At 35.0% G+C, this 14,786-nt stretch overlaps 2 protein-coding genes across 7 annotated transcripts in view; one reads left to right on the top strand and one right to left on the bottom strand.

Moving 5' to 3' along the window:
* SPATA1 (spermatogenesis associated 1) overlaps positions 1–6,154 on the top strand; it is a 53,321-nt gene extending 47,167 nt beyond the window's left edge. Inside the window, exon 15 of the mRNA XM_046019947.1 lies at positions 6,062–6,154. Within this exon, the coding sequence (XP_045875903.1) occupies positions 6,062–6,090 (29 nt within the window). The 3' untranslated portion in view covers positions 6,091–6,154. The remainder of the gene's footprint in view (positions 1–6,061) is intronic.
* CTBS (chitobiase) overlaps positions 13–14,786 on the bottom strand; it is a 70,234-nt gene continuing 55,460 nt past the window's right edge. For all 6 annotated transcript variants that reach the window (XM_046019899.1, XM_046019891.1, XM_046019909.1 and 3 more), the window contains 4 exons: positions 6,042–6,210; positions 4,152–4,249; positions 3,722–3,883; positions 13–1,424 (listed from right to left, as the gene is read on the bottom strand). In XM_046019899.1, coding sequence (XP_045875855.1) covers positions 1,233–1,424; positions 3,722–3,883; positions 4,152–4,249; positions 6,042–6,210 — 621 coding nt within the window. In that variant the 3' untranslated portion in view covers positions 13–1,232. The remainder of the gene's footprint in view (positions 1,425–3,721; positions 3,884–4,151; positions 4,250–6,041; positions 6,211–14,786) is intronic.

The raw sequence follows: 14,786 nt of genomic DNA, 5'->3' as shown, positions 1-14,786 counted from the left end.
TTTATAATTTGTCAAAAAATTTAACCATTGTTCTCCTTGACGCAATAATTTATATCAATCATAAGTTTTATATATTTTCACTTTTCATGAGGGTTTTACAAAGTGTTTCAGGAAATATTGTAAAAAAGCAAAGTGGTGGCTATTTGGTTATTTTTGAAGCTTTTAAGTATTACACATTTTATAGTACTATATAATTTTCTCTTTTAAATAGAGAAAGTTTGTTCATTGTATTTAATTAAAAGCAATCTGGGAATATAAAATAGGGATAGTGAACTTACATCCAGGCTATGACACAGATTAGTATCTAAGAATTTAAAATTTTAGAAATATAGACAGTAGTAATTCAGCTAATACTATAGAAAATGGTTGGTTTTACTCTGTAATAAATAACTGAGTAAATAGAAAATGAAATAGTCTCAACAGATGACTGGATCATCCTTTATTCCAATTTGAAGGCTATACAAGGGAAGGCAGATTTATGTAATACCAGAATTCAAGGAAGCAAATTTTTAATGTATTTATAGGAACTAATATAAGTGTGACACAATATTCTTAATTACCCTGAAGAAGAGAACAGAGACCTCTATACATTTAAAAAAATTTTAATTGTGCAGGGAAAATAATTGAGAAACCAATGTCCTTAGAAAATTAAAAGTAAAATGCCAATATAAACTAGCTAGGAAATAAATTATAGATGTTCATAAATGAAGGAATAATAACTAGAAGGGTAAATAAAGTTTCTGCTATAACTTCATAAAAATAGTTTCAGTGAAAAATACTAATTCAAAATACTACCTATTTTAATCCTTTTTTCCCCCTTTTGGAGACTTAATTAAATGAGTTTAGTTTAAGTGCATCAGCTTGATGAACCTAAAAGATACTAAATTGCAGGTTTTAAATTTATTGAACAAAAAGTATAGAGCAAAGTGATTCTCAAAGTCTAGGTTTTTAAAGATTTTATTCTGAGCAAATAATTTCCACTTCAAATTGTACGTATTTTTAAATTAGCATAATAAAATCCTGAAAACAGTTTTTCCTAGTTATAGTATTAAACATAAAAGAGTAATATAGTAAGTTGACTTCTTACCTTTGTTTTTAAACAACCAAAGCATTTCTTTATCTGCTTTTAAGTAGAATAACTAAAATATGTGACATGACATTTGTATTCTCTTCAAGAAACTGATTTAAACTGATTTTTTCTAAATCTTAATAGTTTGACAGATGTTTATCTGTCACAGCTTTGGTTTTAAGACTTTCCACATTTCTTCAGTTTGCTGTTTGGCTACAGCATCTCCAGAATAGTCAAGACAATTTGCGTGCCACATGCCAATGCCTCGTAAGCTATGCTTTTGTATGTATGCCGCCTTTAAAGAAATGCTCTGAGGGTCATCATACCACACTTGATGAAAATGGCCAGAAGAATCCTATAAGAATAAATTAAACTGTTCAGTACAATATCAAATCCAATGATTCAAAAAGGATACAATGAAGTAAATAGAAATTTTAGGGCACAGTACATTATGCTTTCATGGTTCTGTATGTGATACTTTCTAGATATGATTGTGGTACTTTCATAACAGCAGAGATTACACAAATGAGCTTCGTAATATAGTCTGTACTATATTTAAAATCATTCTCATGCTCTCGTTCCTTCATGCCCTAAAATTTCTTCCTTGGTCTAATGGTTAGCAACCAAGATGTACATCTGAGTCACTTATGGAGCTTTTCAAAATACAAATTCCTGGGACCCACATGAAACCTACTTAATCAAAATATTCTAGGGCTGGAACCTAGGATATGTCTTTGTTTTGTGTTTAACTATCCCAATAGGTAATTCAGATATACAGACATAGTTAAGGAGGATCACTGCTATGGTCCTCTAAAACTAGCTTATGCTTTTTTTTTTTTTTTTTTGGTATTCTCTACAGTTCCCGGATATTTGCCTAGTTAGGAGCTCAGGGGATGATTTTGTTTATGACGAATTTGCCAAATCAAAAGGTAATGGGTGGGGAAAATATCTCATTTAATAGGTCTTACAGAATTAAGAACCATAAACTAGCCTGTAAAGTCCTCCCCAGCATCAACTGCCTCTATCTAGTACTAACACCATCTCTCTTAGAAGGTAGGTATGCTATTGGATAAGGGATAAAAGAGAAAGGGAACAGAACTAGGCAAAAGGGTTAAGGAAAAGGAGAAAAGATAAGAACTTAAAAATAGAATGGCCTGTGATTTAAAATAATTTACTGATTTTTATATAACATCTGGGACACTTTCAAAGGCAGTTCTCAGTGGATACCAGTAATAGGTTGTTTATGGTAGCACCACTGGAATTAGTGTAGTCCCCTAAGATGATTAAAGGACGTTAGGCACTTGGTAAATGAATAAACTGTGGGGTATTTAAGTAGACTCATTTACTACAAGCATATCTCACATTCTTTAAAATTTTAAATTATGATTCACTATTAAAAGGCAACTGTAGGACTTATTTTTGCAGATAGGGGCAAACCCAAAGTCCTAGATCTCTGAATTTTGCCATTATTGTGGCAAGTACTTTGAGCCTTTTTGATACTTTTAAGAAATTTCACATGCCTCAAAATAGTGAAGGATGAAAAACTGAGTTAAATGTAAGATTAACATATGCATGATTATGGCATATATATGCTTTCAAGAATATTGAATGCATGATGAAAGAGCAAAAAAAAGCAGAATGATTCTCTTCAGTCACAGCAAGAAATTTGATGCTTGCTATGGAATTCATAAAAGGAAAAATAGTTTTTAACCAGATTGTTGTCTAAAACGTCATTAAATGAATGGCCTTCAAAGGCTTATCAAAATGTTTCCTGAATTCTAAAACTTTAAAGAAGGTGTTTTTTTTTCATCAAGGTAAAAATAAGTCAGGGACTACAAAAAGAGTGTAAACTATTATACTGTTTGGCAAAGACAGGAGTATAATATACCCTAATTTAATAAATATCTTAATTAGTTATATAACTTATAAGCCTAGTTAATGAGTAGGTATGTAATTTTCAAGATTTAGAAAGCTCTACATCAAAGCTTTCTGTGTAATTGATATGTCTGTGCATGCCTGTATACCAGTTAAAATATTAAATATAAATGTTTAGTGTTTTTTTTCATAAATGGGTACCAGATTAAAAGAATGTAAGTTCATACTGAAATCAACTTACATCATAACATTTAAGGGCTCCTTTCACAGTGACAAAATCTAAAGTAAATTTTAAGATGGTTTGTAATTAGATTTTTGAAGTATGGAAAAGTCTCATTTATGAAAAATGTAACTTTTCTTTGCCTCTTTGGTATAGCAGTTCCTATTTATCGAACACTACCTGACAGAATTGCCCTGGTCATGTACTCTATTTCTTTAAGTTTCTGTTTATACCATTTTCCACTAATGCATTTCTTAGTCTCAGCATCATGTCTCCCTATGAAACAGTCTCATCAGAATCCTTAGGCTACTTTGACAGACCTAGTAACCTATTTTGGTCCAAAGCCACAGTTGATAATTATCAACTATTAAGGCAGTTCTGTTTGTGATATGACAAGTGGCCCATGCAGAGCAGTTCCATTATTATCATAACTTGAACTGCTCACCAGCAAAGTAAAGTCCTGATTAGACAAGTTTACTCATATAAACAGTAATCTGTATATTGTACCCTAAAAGAAAGTGGATAGAATAAAGTTCATAATTTGTGAAAAATCTTACTTTGTAATTATAATAAGAAGCCTGCTGATCTTTATCCCAGTGGCTTCCAGAAACAGAACTATTTACTTGCTTCATAATTACTTTATAGGGCACCTGATGTCCTGAAGTAATACCACAAGAATCCCTCCAGGAAGGGACTTTTGGAATGGTACAAACACGATCCTAGAAATACAAAAATGTTCATGTTATATGTGTAAACAAATCTTAGGAACCAAATAAGAAAAACTATATTAGAAATAAAATGTATACTCTAAACAGATGGACTATACAGTATAAAAGTTAAATTTCACTATTGAAAGGAAATATATAATACTCAAACTTCCATGGGATTAAATAATTAAAAAATAAACTCTACTTTTTAGTCTCAAACTTGAAACAGGCTTTAAAGAATAGGAAGAAAAAAATTATATAAGAAATAATCCTTACTTACCTCCAGTAGATTTAGACAGGTATAATCATAACCATACCAGGGAACACCCATTACAAGCTTCTTAGGGTTAATGCCTATCTTGATGTAGTCATCGTAGCCTAATCAAATTGGGACAGAAAAAACATGTTTTTCTTTTTATATTCTACTAATGGGTTTATACAAGCTATGCAACCATTCAGAATTGAAGTCTGAAAAACCAGGTACATTTAATGCAAAATACTAATAGTGTTTCCCTAACATGACATTCTAAACATTATCCCTTAAGAACTATAAACTCTGTATCATTTGCTAAATTATTTCTTTTTGAATAATAGAAAATATTCAAAAGGTCAAACTGAAGCAAAAATTTCACAAAATTTAATTCTAGGAAGAATGACATTTCAGGAAAGCAAACTAATTGTGTTTATTAGGTGCTAAGATATATTTGGTATTCTAGATTCAGAAAAGTTCTTAAACTCTCTGGCAGGGATAGTCTCAGAATTTTTTTTTAAAGATTTAATTAATTTATTTGGCAGGGGGGTGCCTGGGTGACTCAGTGGATTAAGCCTCTGTCTTTGGCTCAGGTCATGATCTCAGGGTCCTGGGATCAAGCCCTGAGTCAGGCTCTCTGCTCAGCAGGGAGCATGCTTCCACCTTTCTCTCTCTGCCTTTCTACCTACTTGTTATCTCTGCCAAATAATTTTTTTTTAAAGATTTTATTTATTTAGCAGGGGGAGCAGGAGAGGGAGAAGCAGCTCCCTGCTGAGCTCAATCCCAAGACCCCGGGATCATGACCTGAGCCAAAGGCAGACACTTAACCGGCTGAGCTGCCCAAGCACCTCCCAGAACTTTTTGTAGTATATTTCTAAAGCATGGAACACTTGTGCTTTCTAGAAGTATAATTACAGACAGGGACAAGAAATGCACCCCTTTTATTCTAGTCAACAAAGAGAAAGATGAAAAAATTCCTGGTCATTCCCTTTTGTGCTCAGTGTAAATTTGTTTTTCCACCAAGAATGTTCCAAGATTAACTAAATTTGCTATTTTTCAGAGCCTTTAAATAAATATATGCTAAATATCCAAATCTCAAACATACTTGATAATGAGCCTTGTATTGATAGACCACAGTTATCTCCTTTATGAAACACAGTTTGGGAACACTGGGTTAAATAATTGCTTTATAATTAGAATTTTTAAATTTTTAAATAACATATGCATATGATTAGACTGTTAATTTGGATGTGATGAGGCTAGGCTTTAAGATTTTTATCTCTAAATTAAAAGGTTTTTATTTGTTAGTCAATACTTAAATCAGGGCCAATTATCCCAGAAAATTTCACTTGACTTCAAAAGATAGCAAGCAATCTTTTATTCAGTTGGCTGATGGGATACTAATGCAAAACCCACATCATATGAATGACAGAAGTACTCTTAATTCTAACAGAATTAGAATTCTTAATTTTTAATTAAGAATTAATTTTAATATAACATGAGCATTAATAAATGCCAAGTAAGACAATCCTCTATCAATCATGCATAGTAGGTACTCACATTATAACTATCTTTGCTATTTGGTTATTTCAACAAAAATATCCTGTCAAATTCTAGATAAGCAAAGATCTCCTTCATGTCATTCTGGGGGAAGAATGTTGAAGTTAGTAGTCAACTGCTTGAATAGCAGTGCAATGAGAACTTAACACTCATCATCTGATCTATCATAGAGGATTAATAATATACCTGTCCCACAAGATTTTTAAAAGAACTAAGTGAAAACTTTAGAATGTATAAACTTGGAAGTTCTCCAGATTAAGTGATATTTATGTTTCAAGGCAGCTTTATAAATGGAAAAGGTATACAAATGACTTAGAAATAATAATCTTATTGTTTAAGTGATCATTTGTGGATTCTTACCAGTTAATGTCTCCTTGTAGGGAGCATTGGCTGCTGCAGTACATTCTGACAAGGCCTGACTTTGTTCATCATAAGACATCACAAAGAGAAAGTCACAAGCATCTGCAATTCCGGCATAATTATAGCACCTGTCTTTGTACTTTGGAGACCAAGTTACATCAAAGGTTACCTGTCGGAAAACACATGCCATTTTATGGAACATGATCAAATATGCTCATTTTGTCTCTTTTTTTTATTATATATTTTCTTGCCTCATACTATCCAAGAGAAAAGACTGTTTACATATATGAACATAGGGTTCGACACGTATAGAACAGTTCTAAGATATTTCTGCCCATATGGATTGACCTAGATAACATATGGCCAGGAGCCAGGGCTCTGTGTAGAAGAGGAGTTTTAAACTTAAATGTTTTCAAAGGCTAGATTGGTAACTCAACTGAGGAAAGAAATAGGTAATAACAGTAGGGTATGGTGAGGCCCCCAAGCAACTAGGCAGTAAAGAAACAACACTAAAATAAGTCAAATACAAAAGTTTTTTTTTTTTTTAATATCATGCAGGCTAGATAGGTCATCTCTTAGCACAAGTTGACTGACCTGTGTTGGGAGTTTAACCCCCTGATATACAATTATGTTACATGATAGGTTTAATCCAACATTACAGTTAAAGGATAGTGGTTTATGGCTGTAAGGATAAATTAACTCAAAATGTTGAACAAATCACTTAAATGGTCTTATTTTATGGGAATAGTCAAAACTTGAGTGATGAATTTTGGTGAGCCAGTCTTCAACAAGGATGAGTCTGTTTAAAGTATTTACTTCCTTAGCCAAATATTAGTCTTATTTTATATATGTGCAAATGTTCTAAAGCTTCAGTAAAGGTTTTTTTCTCTCATTAGACACATTAATTATTACAAAAATTGAGATAGTTCAGTTAAAACTTTTATACTTTGGCCAATTTATTACTCTTTTTAGGACTTTGTCAAAATTTTATAATTGTCTAAGTATCAGCACTAAAGGAAGCTCAGCTTTACAAGTACAAGCTTTCCTCAATAGCACTACAGCAAAATAGTTATAAAGTGAATCTGTTTTACACATCCGATCCCATTTTATCACTGCCTCGCCTATTATAAAATAGGAGCTATATTCTAGTAATAGAGAAACTAAATGATCACCTCGAAATAGGTAAATTTCAAATCTTTTGTATAAGTCCTTATCCCCTCCTGAGCATTAAGAGTATTTTTACCTGCACTTTCTGTCATAGTTCATCTCCTATTTTGGAGAAAGCAGCATTAATATATTAGAAAAATCAAAATGATTTTGGTTCTCCTCTTGGCTCTATTATAACTAGGTCTGTGTCACTAAAAACATCTCAAACTGTTTTTCTACCTGTAAAAAATGATGAAGAAAGAACTCTTCAATTCAATGACCATAATTCTATAATCTTAATCATTTTTCCCCCAAAACTCATTTCTCCTTCTAGACTCTAGTCATTTTTTTTCTGGTGACCAGTTTAAGAACTTTTGGGGGACTTCTCTCACCCCCCCCCATAACTAATCTCACATTTTCCTTTGGGTGGCTTCTCTGTTCTGCCAGAGAAGACTGCTGTTCTGCCTCTTTCTTTCCATTAATTAATATTTATTAAACACTTCCTAGTGTTAAGGTTATACCATCATCCTAATCCAAACTATAAATCTCAAATTGTTAGACCTGGATTAGTCCATACGGGTCTCCATTTCTCCTCTAGACTATTATACATACTACTATGGAATAACCTTCCCCACACACTTTCTGCCATGTAAACCCATTACATACATACAGAATAAAATGCAAGTACTTCAGTATGACATTCTGGATATTCCATAATCTCACCTGTTTTCACAATCATGCCTCCCCTTAATTTTAAAATTGAGTTTAACAGAGTAGCCCAAATTGTTCTACTTGCCCGCCAAACATGGAAATATTCCTACTCAAAGTCTTTGTTCAGTCTCTTCCTCCTTGCCCTTTCACTGTAGGATAATCAGAGCTAGCAAAGAGATTGTTTACCACACACTAATTCTAACCTATTAGTAATGGCAATCTAGAGACTGAAGGGAAAGTTTTCCAAGAACAAAATTTGACAGGAGAGGAGTATGGTGGCTTGCATACCAGGTATTTGCTATTCTTTTTTTTTTTTTTTTTGAGGTGTCTAAGTTTATTTTTTTTCAGCGTAACAGTATTCATTGTTTTTGCACAACACCCAGTGCTCCATGCAACACGTGCCCTCCCTATTACCCACCACCTGGTTCCCCCAACCTCCCACCCCCGACCCTTCAAAACCCTCAGGTTGTTTTCAGCATGGAGGTTCCTCAAAATGTTGAAAATAGAACTACCCTATGACCCAGCAATTGCACTACTGGGTATTTACCCTAAAGATACAAACGCAGTGATCCGAAGGGGCATGTGTACCTGAATGTTTATAGCAGCAATGTCTACAATAGCAAAACTATGGAAAGAACCTAGATGTCCATCAACAGTGAATGGATAAAGAAGATGTGGTATATATACAAAATGGAATACTATGCAGCCATCAAAAGAAATGAAATCTTGCCATTTGCGACGACATGGATGGAACTAGAGGGTATCATGCTTAGTGAAATAAGTCAATCAGAGAAAGACAACTATCATATGATCTCCCTGATATGAGGACATGGAGATGCAACATGGGGGTTAGGGGGATAGGAGAAGAATAAATGAAACAAGATGGGATTGGGAGGGAGACAAACCATAAATGACTCTTAATCTCACAAAACAAACTGGGGGTTGCTGGGGGGAGGTGGGGTTGGGAGAGGGGGAGGGGGTTATGGACATTGGGGAGGGTATGTGCTATCATGAGTGCTGTGAAGTGGGTATTTGCTATTCTTAATCTAAATTGTTTTCATCTGAGGAGGGAGGGTACAAGATGGTGATATAGGAAAACGCAGAAATCACCTGATCCATAGACACACCAAATCTATACCTCTTTATAGAATAATTCCTCCTGGGCACCTGGGTGTCTCAGTGGGTTAAGCCTCTGCCTTCGGCCCAGGCCACGATCCCAGGGTCCTGGGATCTAGTCCCACATCTAGATCCCTGCTTGAGCAGGGAGCCTGCTTCTCCATCTGCCTCTGCCTCTCTCTCTGTCTCTCATGAATAAATGAATAAAATCTTTAAAAAAAAATAACTTAAAAAAAAAATTCCTCCTGAAGAACTGAGGACTGACTGAACAGCTTTTACACAACAGAAGATAAATATACCACCTAGAGAACAGCGAGAGAGACAAAGTAACAAAGGAAATCCCCACCCTTGATGCTGCTAACTGCAGTGGGGAAGAATATATATATATATATATATACTAGGAGACCGTGAGCAGATTTTTCTGTCTTGGGGCACAGGAGGGAAAAAGCAACTGTTTAAAAAACCGACTAGAATATATAAGATCAGTCCTTGAACTTTGTCAGACACTGGGAGAGCTGCTGGAACTCTTTGGATCAGAAGGGCTGGAGAGCCCTATGGTTTACCTTCCCTTTCTGCCTTGATAGCATGAATGGGAAGAGGGTCTGGGTGAGTGCCCAAGCCAGCCTACTACCTCAGTAAGCTCTGGGCTCCTAGCCCATACCAGCCCCAACCATCCCACCAATGCATATTCTGTACAATCGACACAGGACATCCCTGGCCAATACTTACTACAGTTCCAGCTATCTCACTAAAATGACACAGGTGCAAAACACCCTAAAATACTCTGTGCCTGCACTGCTTTGGCTCCAGGTGATTTGCCAGGGTATCCCCCAAGCAAAACACCTTGGGACACCCTGGCCTTCTCCTGCCTCTGCTCCAGCCACCCTGCCAGGTACCCCTGCACCTGATGCCCCAAGACCCCCCACCTTCTTTAAACATCAGCTGTCCTGCTAAGGCATCCTCTGCAAAAAGCCTTGGACTGTCCCAGACCATGCCCACTTCCCCTCTGACCATCAAACAGGGTTGTCCTAACCTATAGGACAGCCACAGTTCCAGCCACACAAAATCACTAAGTGCTACATTGTACACAGGGGATGATCATACAAAAAGATCACTTCAAGTTTAGAAGTAGCTCTTCCATCTAATTCATAGAAACAAACACAAAGTCAAACAAATGACAAAGAGGAATATGCTCCAAATGAGAGGATAGCTTAAGGGTTGTTGTCTTGGATATCCAATGAAGAAGCATTCACATTCTAGGGGTCCAGAGAGGATGACAGAAAACTTGTAGAAACAATAGCTGAGAATGTGCCTAACCTAGGAAGGAAACAAACATTCAGGTTCAAGAATCATAGAGTTCCAAGTAAGAAGAACTCAAGGATGGCCACAAGACAATAATAATTAAAATGTTAAAGATTAAAGAATTTTAAAAGCAGCAAAAAGAATTTGTTACATACAAAGGTTAAAGCAACCAGCGCATTTTTCAGCAGAAACTCTGGAGGCCAGAAGGGACTGGCATGATATTACTGAAAGCATGGCAAGGGAAAAACCTCCAAGAATACTCTACCTGGCAAAGTTATCATTCAGAATTGAAGGAGAGGGAGAGTTTCCCAAACAAAAGTTAAAGAAATTTATCACCACAGTTACAAGAAATGTTAAAGTCACTCCCTTAAGTGAAGAAAAAGGCCATATTAGAAGAAAAAATGAAAAAATTTCATGAGTGAAAGGAAACACAATAAAGGTAGTAGAGCAATCACTTATAAAGCTAGTATGAAGGTTAAAAGACAAAAGTAGTAACATCAATTATATCTAAAAAAAGTAGTTAATGGGACTCACAAAATAGATATAAAATATGACCACATATACATGGGAGGGACTAAAAATGAAGTTCATATAAAATGTGTTTGAACATAACTGACCATCAACTTATTACAGACAGCTGTATACTTAAAATATTATATATGAACCTCTTGGTAACCACAAACCAAAACTCACGATACACAAAAAAATGATAAAGCAAAACACTAAAAAAGTCATCCATTACAGAGAGCAAGAGAAGAAGAGAAACAAAATCTACCTAAAAAATCAGAACACAAAATGGCTATAAGTAGATACCTACCAATAATTACTAAAGGGGTACCTGGGGGTACAGTTAGTTAAATGTGCAACTCTTGGTTTTGCCTCATGTTGTGATCTCAGTGTGAAATTGAGCCCTGTGTCAGCCTTCATGCTAAACACAGAGTCTGCTTAAGACTATCTCTCACCTACTCCCTCTGCCCCTCCCACCTGTGCACAAGCTTTCCCTTATAAATCTTCTTTTAAAATTTCTTTAAATGTAAGAGGTCTAAATATTCCAAAAGACCTAGACAAAACAGTTTAAAAAAAAAAAGACCCATCAAAAAACAAGACCCATCAGTACGTTCCTGCAAGAGATTCATTTCAGACCTAAATACACATACAGACTGAAAGTAACAGGGTGAAAAAAATAGCAGAGGAAAAAATAACAGGATGAAAAAATGGAAGGGGGGGGGAAGGGTGCAGGCACCTGGGTGGCGCAGTTGGTTAAGTGCCTGCCTTCAGCTTGGGTCATGATCCCAGGGTCCTGGGATCAAGTTCCATGTCAGGCTCCCTGCTTAGCAGAGAAACTGCTTCACCCTCTCCCTCTGCTACTCTCTCTTTTTCTGTTAAATAAATGAAACCTTTAAAAAAAAAAGGTGTGTTATCAATACTTATATCAGACCTAATAGACTTTAAAATAAAACTGTGGACTCTGAGATACAAACAGAGGGTTGGGGGGGGTGTTGGGTGAACCTGGTGGTGGGTATTATGGAGGGCATGTATTGCATAGAGCTCTGGGTATGGTCATAAACAATGAATTTTGGAACATTGAAAAAAAAATTTAATTTAAAAAAAAGAGACTAAGGTGAGAATACATAATGATAAAAGGATCACTGAATCCAATGAGAGGATTCAACAGTTGTAAATATCTATTATGCAGCCAACATCGAGTACCTAACTACATAAAGCAAATATTAACAGGCCTAAAGGAAAAAATGGACAGCAATACATAATGGTAGAGGACTTTAAACCCCACATGCATCAATGGATAAATCATCCAGACATAAAATCAACAAGGAAACAGTGGCTTTCAATGACACATCAGACTAGATGGACTTAACAGATATATATTTTTTTAAAAATTATATATATATATATACGCACACATATATATATGACATTTCATCCCAAACCACAGAATACACATTCTTTTCAAACACATATGGAACATTCTCCAAGATAAATCACATGTTAGACCACAAAACAAGTCTTAATAAATTCAAGAAAACCGAAATCATATTAAGCATATTTTCCAATCACAATGGAATGAAACCAGAAATTAATTACCAGGAAAAAAAAAAGGAAAAACCAAACACATGGAGGCTAAACAGCATGCTACTGAACAATAACAAATGGGTTGACAAAGAAAGAGGAAACAGATAATATACAGAGACAAATATGAAAATAGAATGGTCCAAAATCTATGGGACACAGCAAAAGCAGTAGTAGGAGGGAAGTTTATAGACATATAGGACTACCTCAGGAAACAAGACAGATCTCAAATAGACACTCCCACCTTATATAGAAAGGAACTAGGAAAAAAAGCTCAAAGTTAGAAGAAAATAAAGATCCAATTAATAAATGAAATTTAAAAAAAAAAAGAAAATATCAGTGAAACAACTATTTCTTTGAAAAGATAAAGGTAAGAAAACTTTAGCCAAATCCGTCAAGAAGACAGGACTCAAATCAGAAATAGAAAAGTCAACTCCACAGAAATACAGAAGAGTATAATAAACTACTACCAAAAAACTATATGCAACTTGGACAACCTAAAAGAAGTGGATAAATTCCTAGAAATATAGAACCCCCCAAAATGAAATTAGGAAGAAATAAAAAATCTGATCAGGCCAATTAATAGCAACAAAATTGAATTTATAATCTAAAATCTCCCAACAAACAAAAGTCCAAAACCAGATGTAGTCACAGGTCAATTCTACCAAACATTGAAAAAAGAGATAATACCTATTCTCAAAGTCTTCCCCACCCCTTACAAAAAAAAAAAAAAAAAAAGAGGAAGAAAAACCACATTGATTATGTGAGATCCTAACACCAAAACAAGACAAAGACAATACAAAAAAGGGAAAACAATAAGCCAAGAAAATATTAGCAAACCAATATTCAACAATATATTGTTGTAGATTCAAAAACATATTAAAAGAATCATCCACTGGGGCGCCTGGGTGGCTCAGTGGTTAAGCCTCTGCCTTTGTCTCAGATCATGATCTCAGGGTCCTGGGATAGAGCCCCGCATCGGGCTCTCTGCTCAGTGAGGAGCCTGCTTCCCCCTCTCTCTTGCCTCTCTACCTACTTGTGATCTCTCTCCCTCTCAAATAAATAAAGTCTTTAAAAAAAAAAAGAATTATCCACTAAGAGCAAGCGGGATTTATTCCAGGGATGCAAGGATGGTTCAATATCCACATACCAACATGGTACACGACAGTAAACACAATGAAAGATAAAAGTCATATGATCATAACAATAGATGCAGAAAATTCTTTTTTTTAATGATTTTATTTATTTGACAGAGAGAGAGATCACAAGCAGGCAGAGAGGCAGGCAGAGAGAGGGGAAACGGGCTCCCTGCTGAGTAGAGAGCCCGATGTGGGGCTCAATCCCAGGATCCTGAGATCATGACCTGAACAGAAGGCAGAAGCTTAACCCACTGAGCCACCCAGGTACCACAGATGCAGAAAATTCTTTTGACAAAATGTATTATCCATTCATGATAAAAACTCTCAAAGTAGGGTTAGAGGTAATGTACCTCAACATTATATAGGCAATATATGATAAAACCCACAATTAAGATCATTCTCAATGGTGAAAAACAGAATTTTTCCTCTACGTTCAGAAATAAGGATGTCCACACTTACCACTTTAATTCAAGATAGTATTAGAAGTCCTGGCTGTAGCAATCAAACAAGAAATAAAGGGCATCCAAATTGGTAAGGAAGAAGTAAAACTGTTACTATTTTCATATGACATGATACTATAAATAAAAACCCTAAAGACTGCACCAAAAAACTTGAACTGATAAATGAGTTCAGTAAAGTTGCAGGACACAAAGTTAATATACTGAAACCTGTTGCATTTCAATACTAATAATGAAGTAGCAGAAAGAGAAATTAAGAAATAATTCCATTTATGATTGCACCAAGAATCAAAAAAAAAAAAATACCTAGGAATAAAATTAACCAAGGAGGTGAAAGCCTTGTATTCTATAAACTATAAAACATTTATGAAAGAAACTGAACATGACACAAATGGAAAGCTATTGGAAGAATTAATATTGTTAAAATGTCCATACTACCCAAAGCCATCTACAGATTTAATGCAATCCTTTTCAAGATACAAGCAACAGTTGTTGTTTTTTTAAACAGACCTAGAATAAATAATACTAAACTCCTTATGGTATAATGAACAAAGTTGGAAGGATCAAAATTCCAGATTTCAAAATATACTTCACAAAGCTATAATAATCAAAACAGTATGGTACTGGCACAAAAAAACCCCACAAAGTTCAATGGTACAGAATAGAAAGGCCAGAAATAAACCCACATTTTTATGTCAATTAATCTACAACAGAGGTGGCAAGAATATACAATGGGGAAAATCTCTTCAACAAATGTTAAATGGGAAAATAAGACAGCTACATGC

Source organism: Meles meles, chromosome 1 (assembly GCF_922984935.1).
Source record: "Meles meles chromosome 1, mMelMel3.1 paternal haplotype, whole genome shotgun sequence".
In the NCBI taxonomy this organism is placed as follows: domain Eukaryota; kingdom Metazoa; phylum Chordata; class Mammalia; order Carnivora; family Mustelidae; genus Meles; species Meles meles.
Note: the sequence above shows the minus strand (reverse complement) of the source record. Positions and strands in the feature narration are given on the sequence as shown.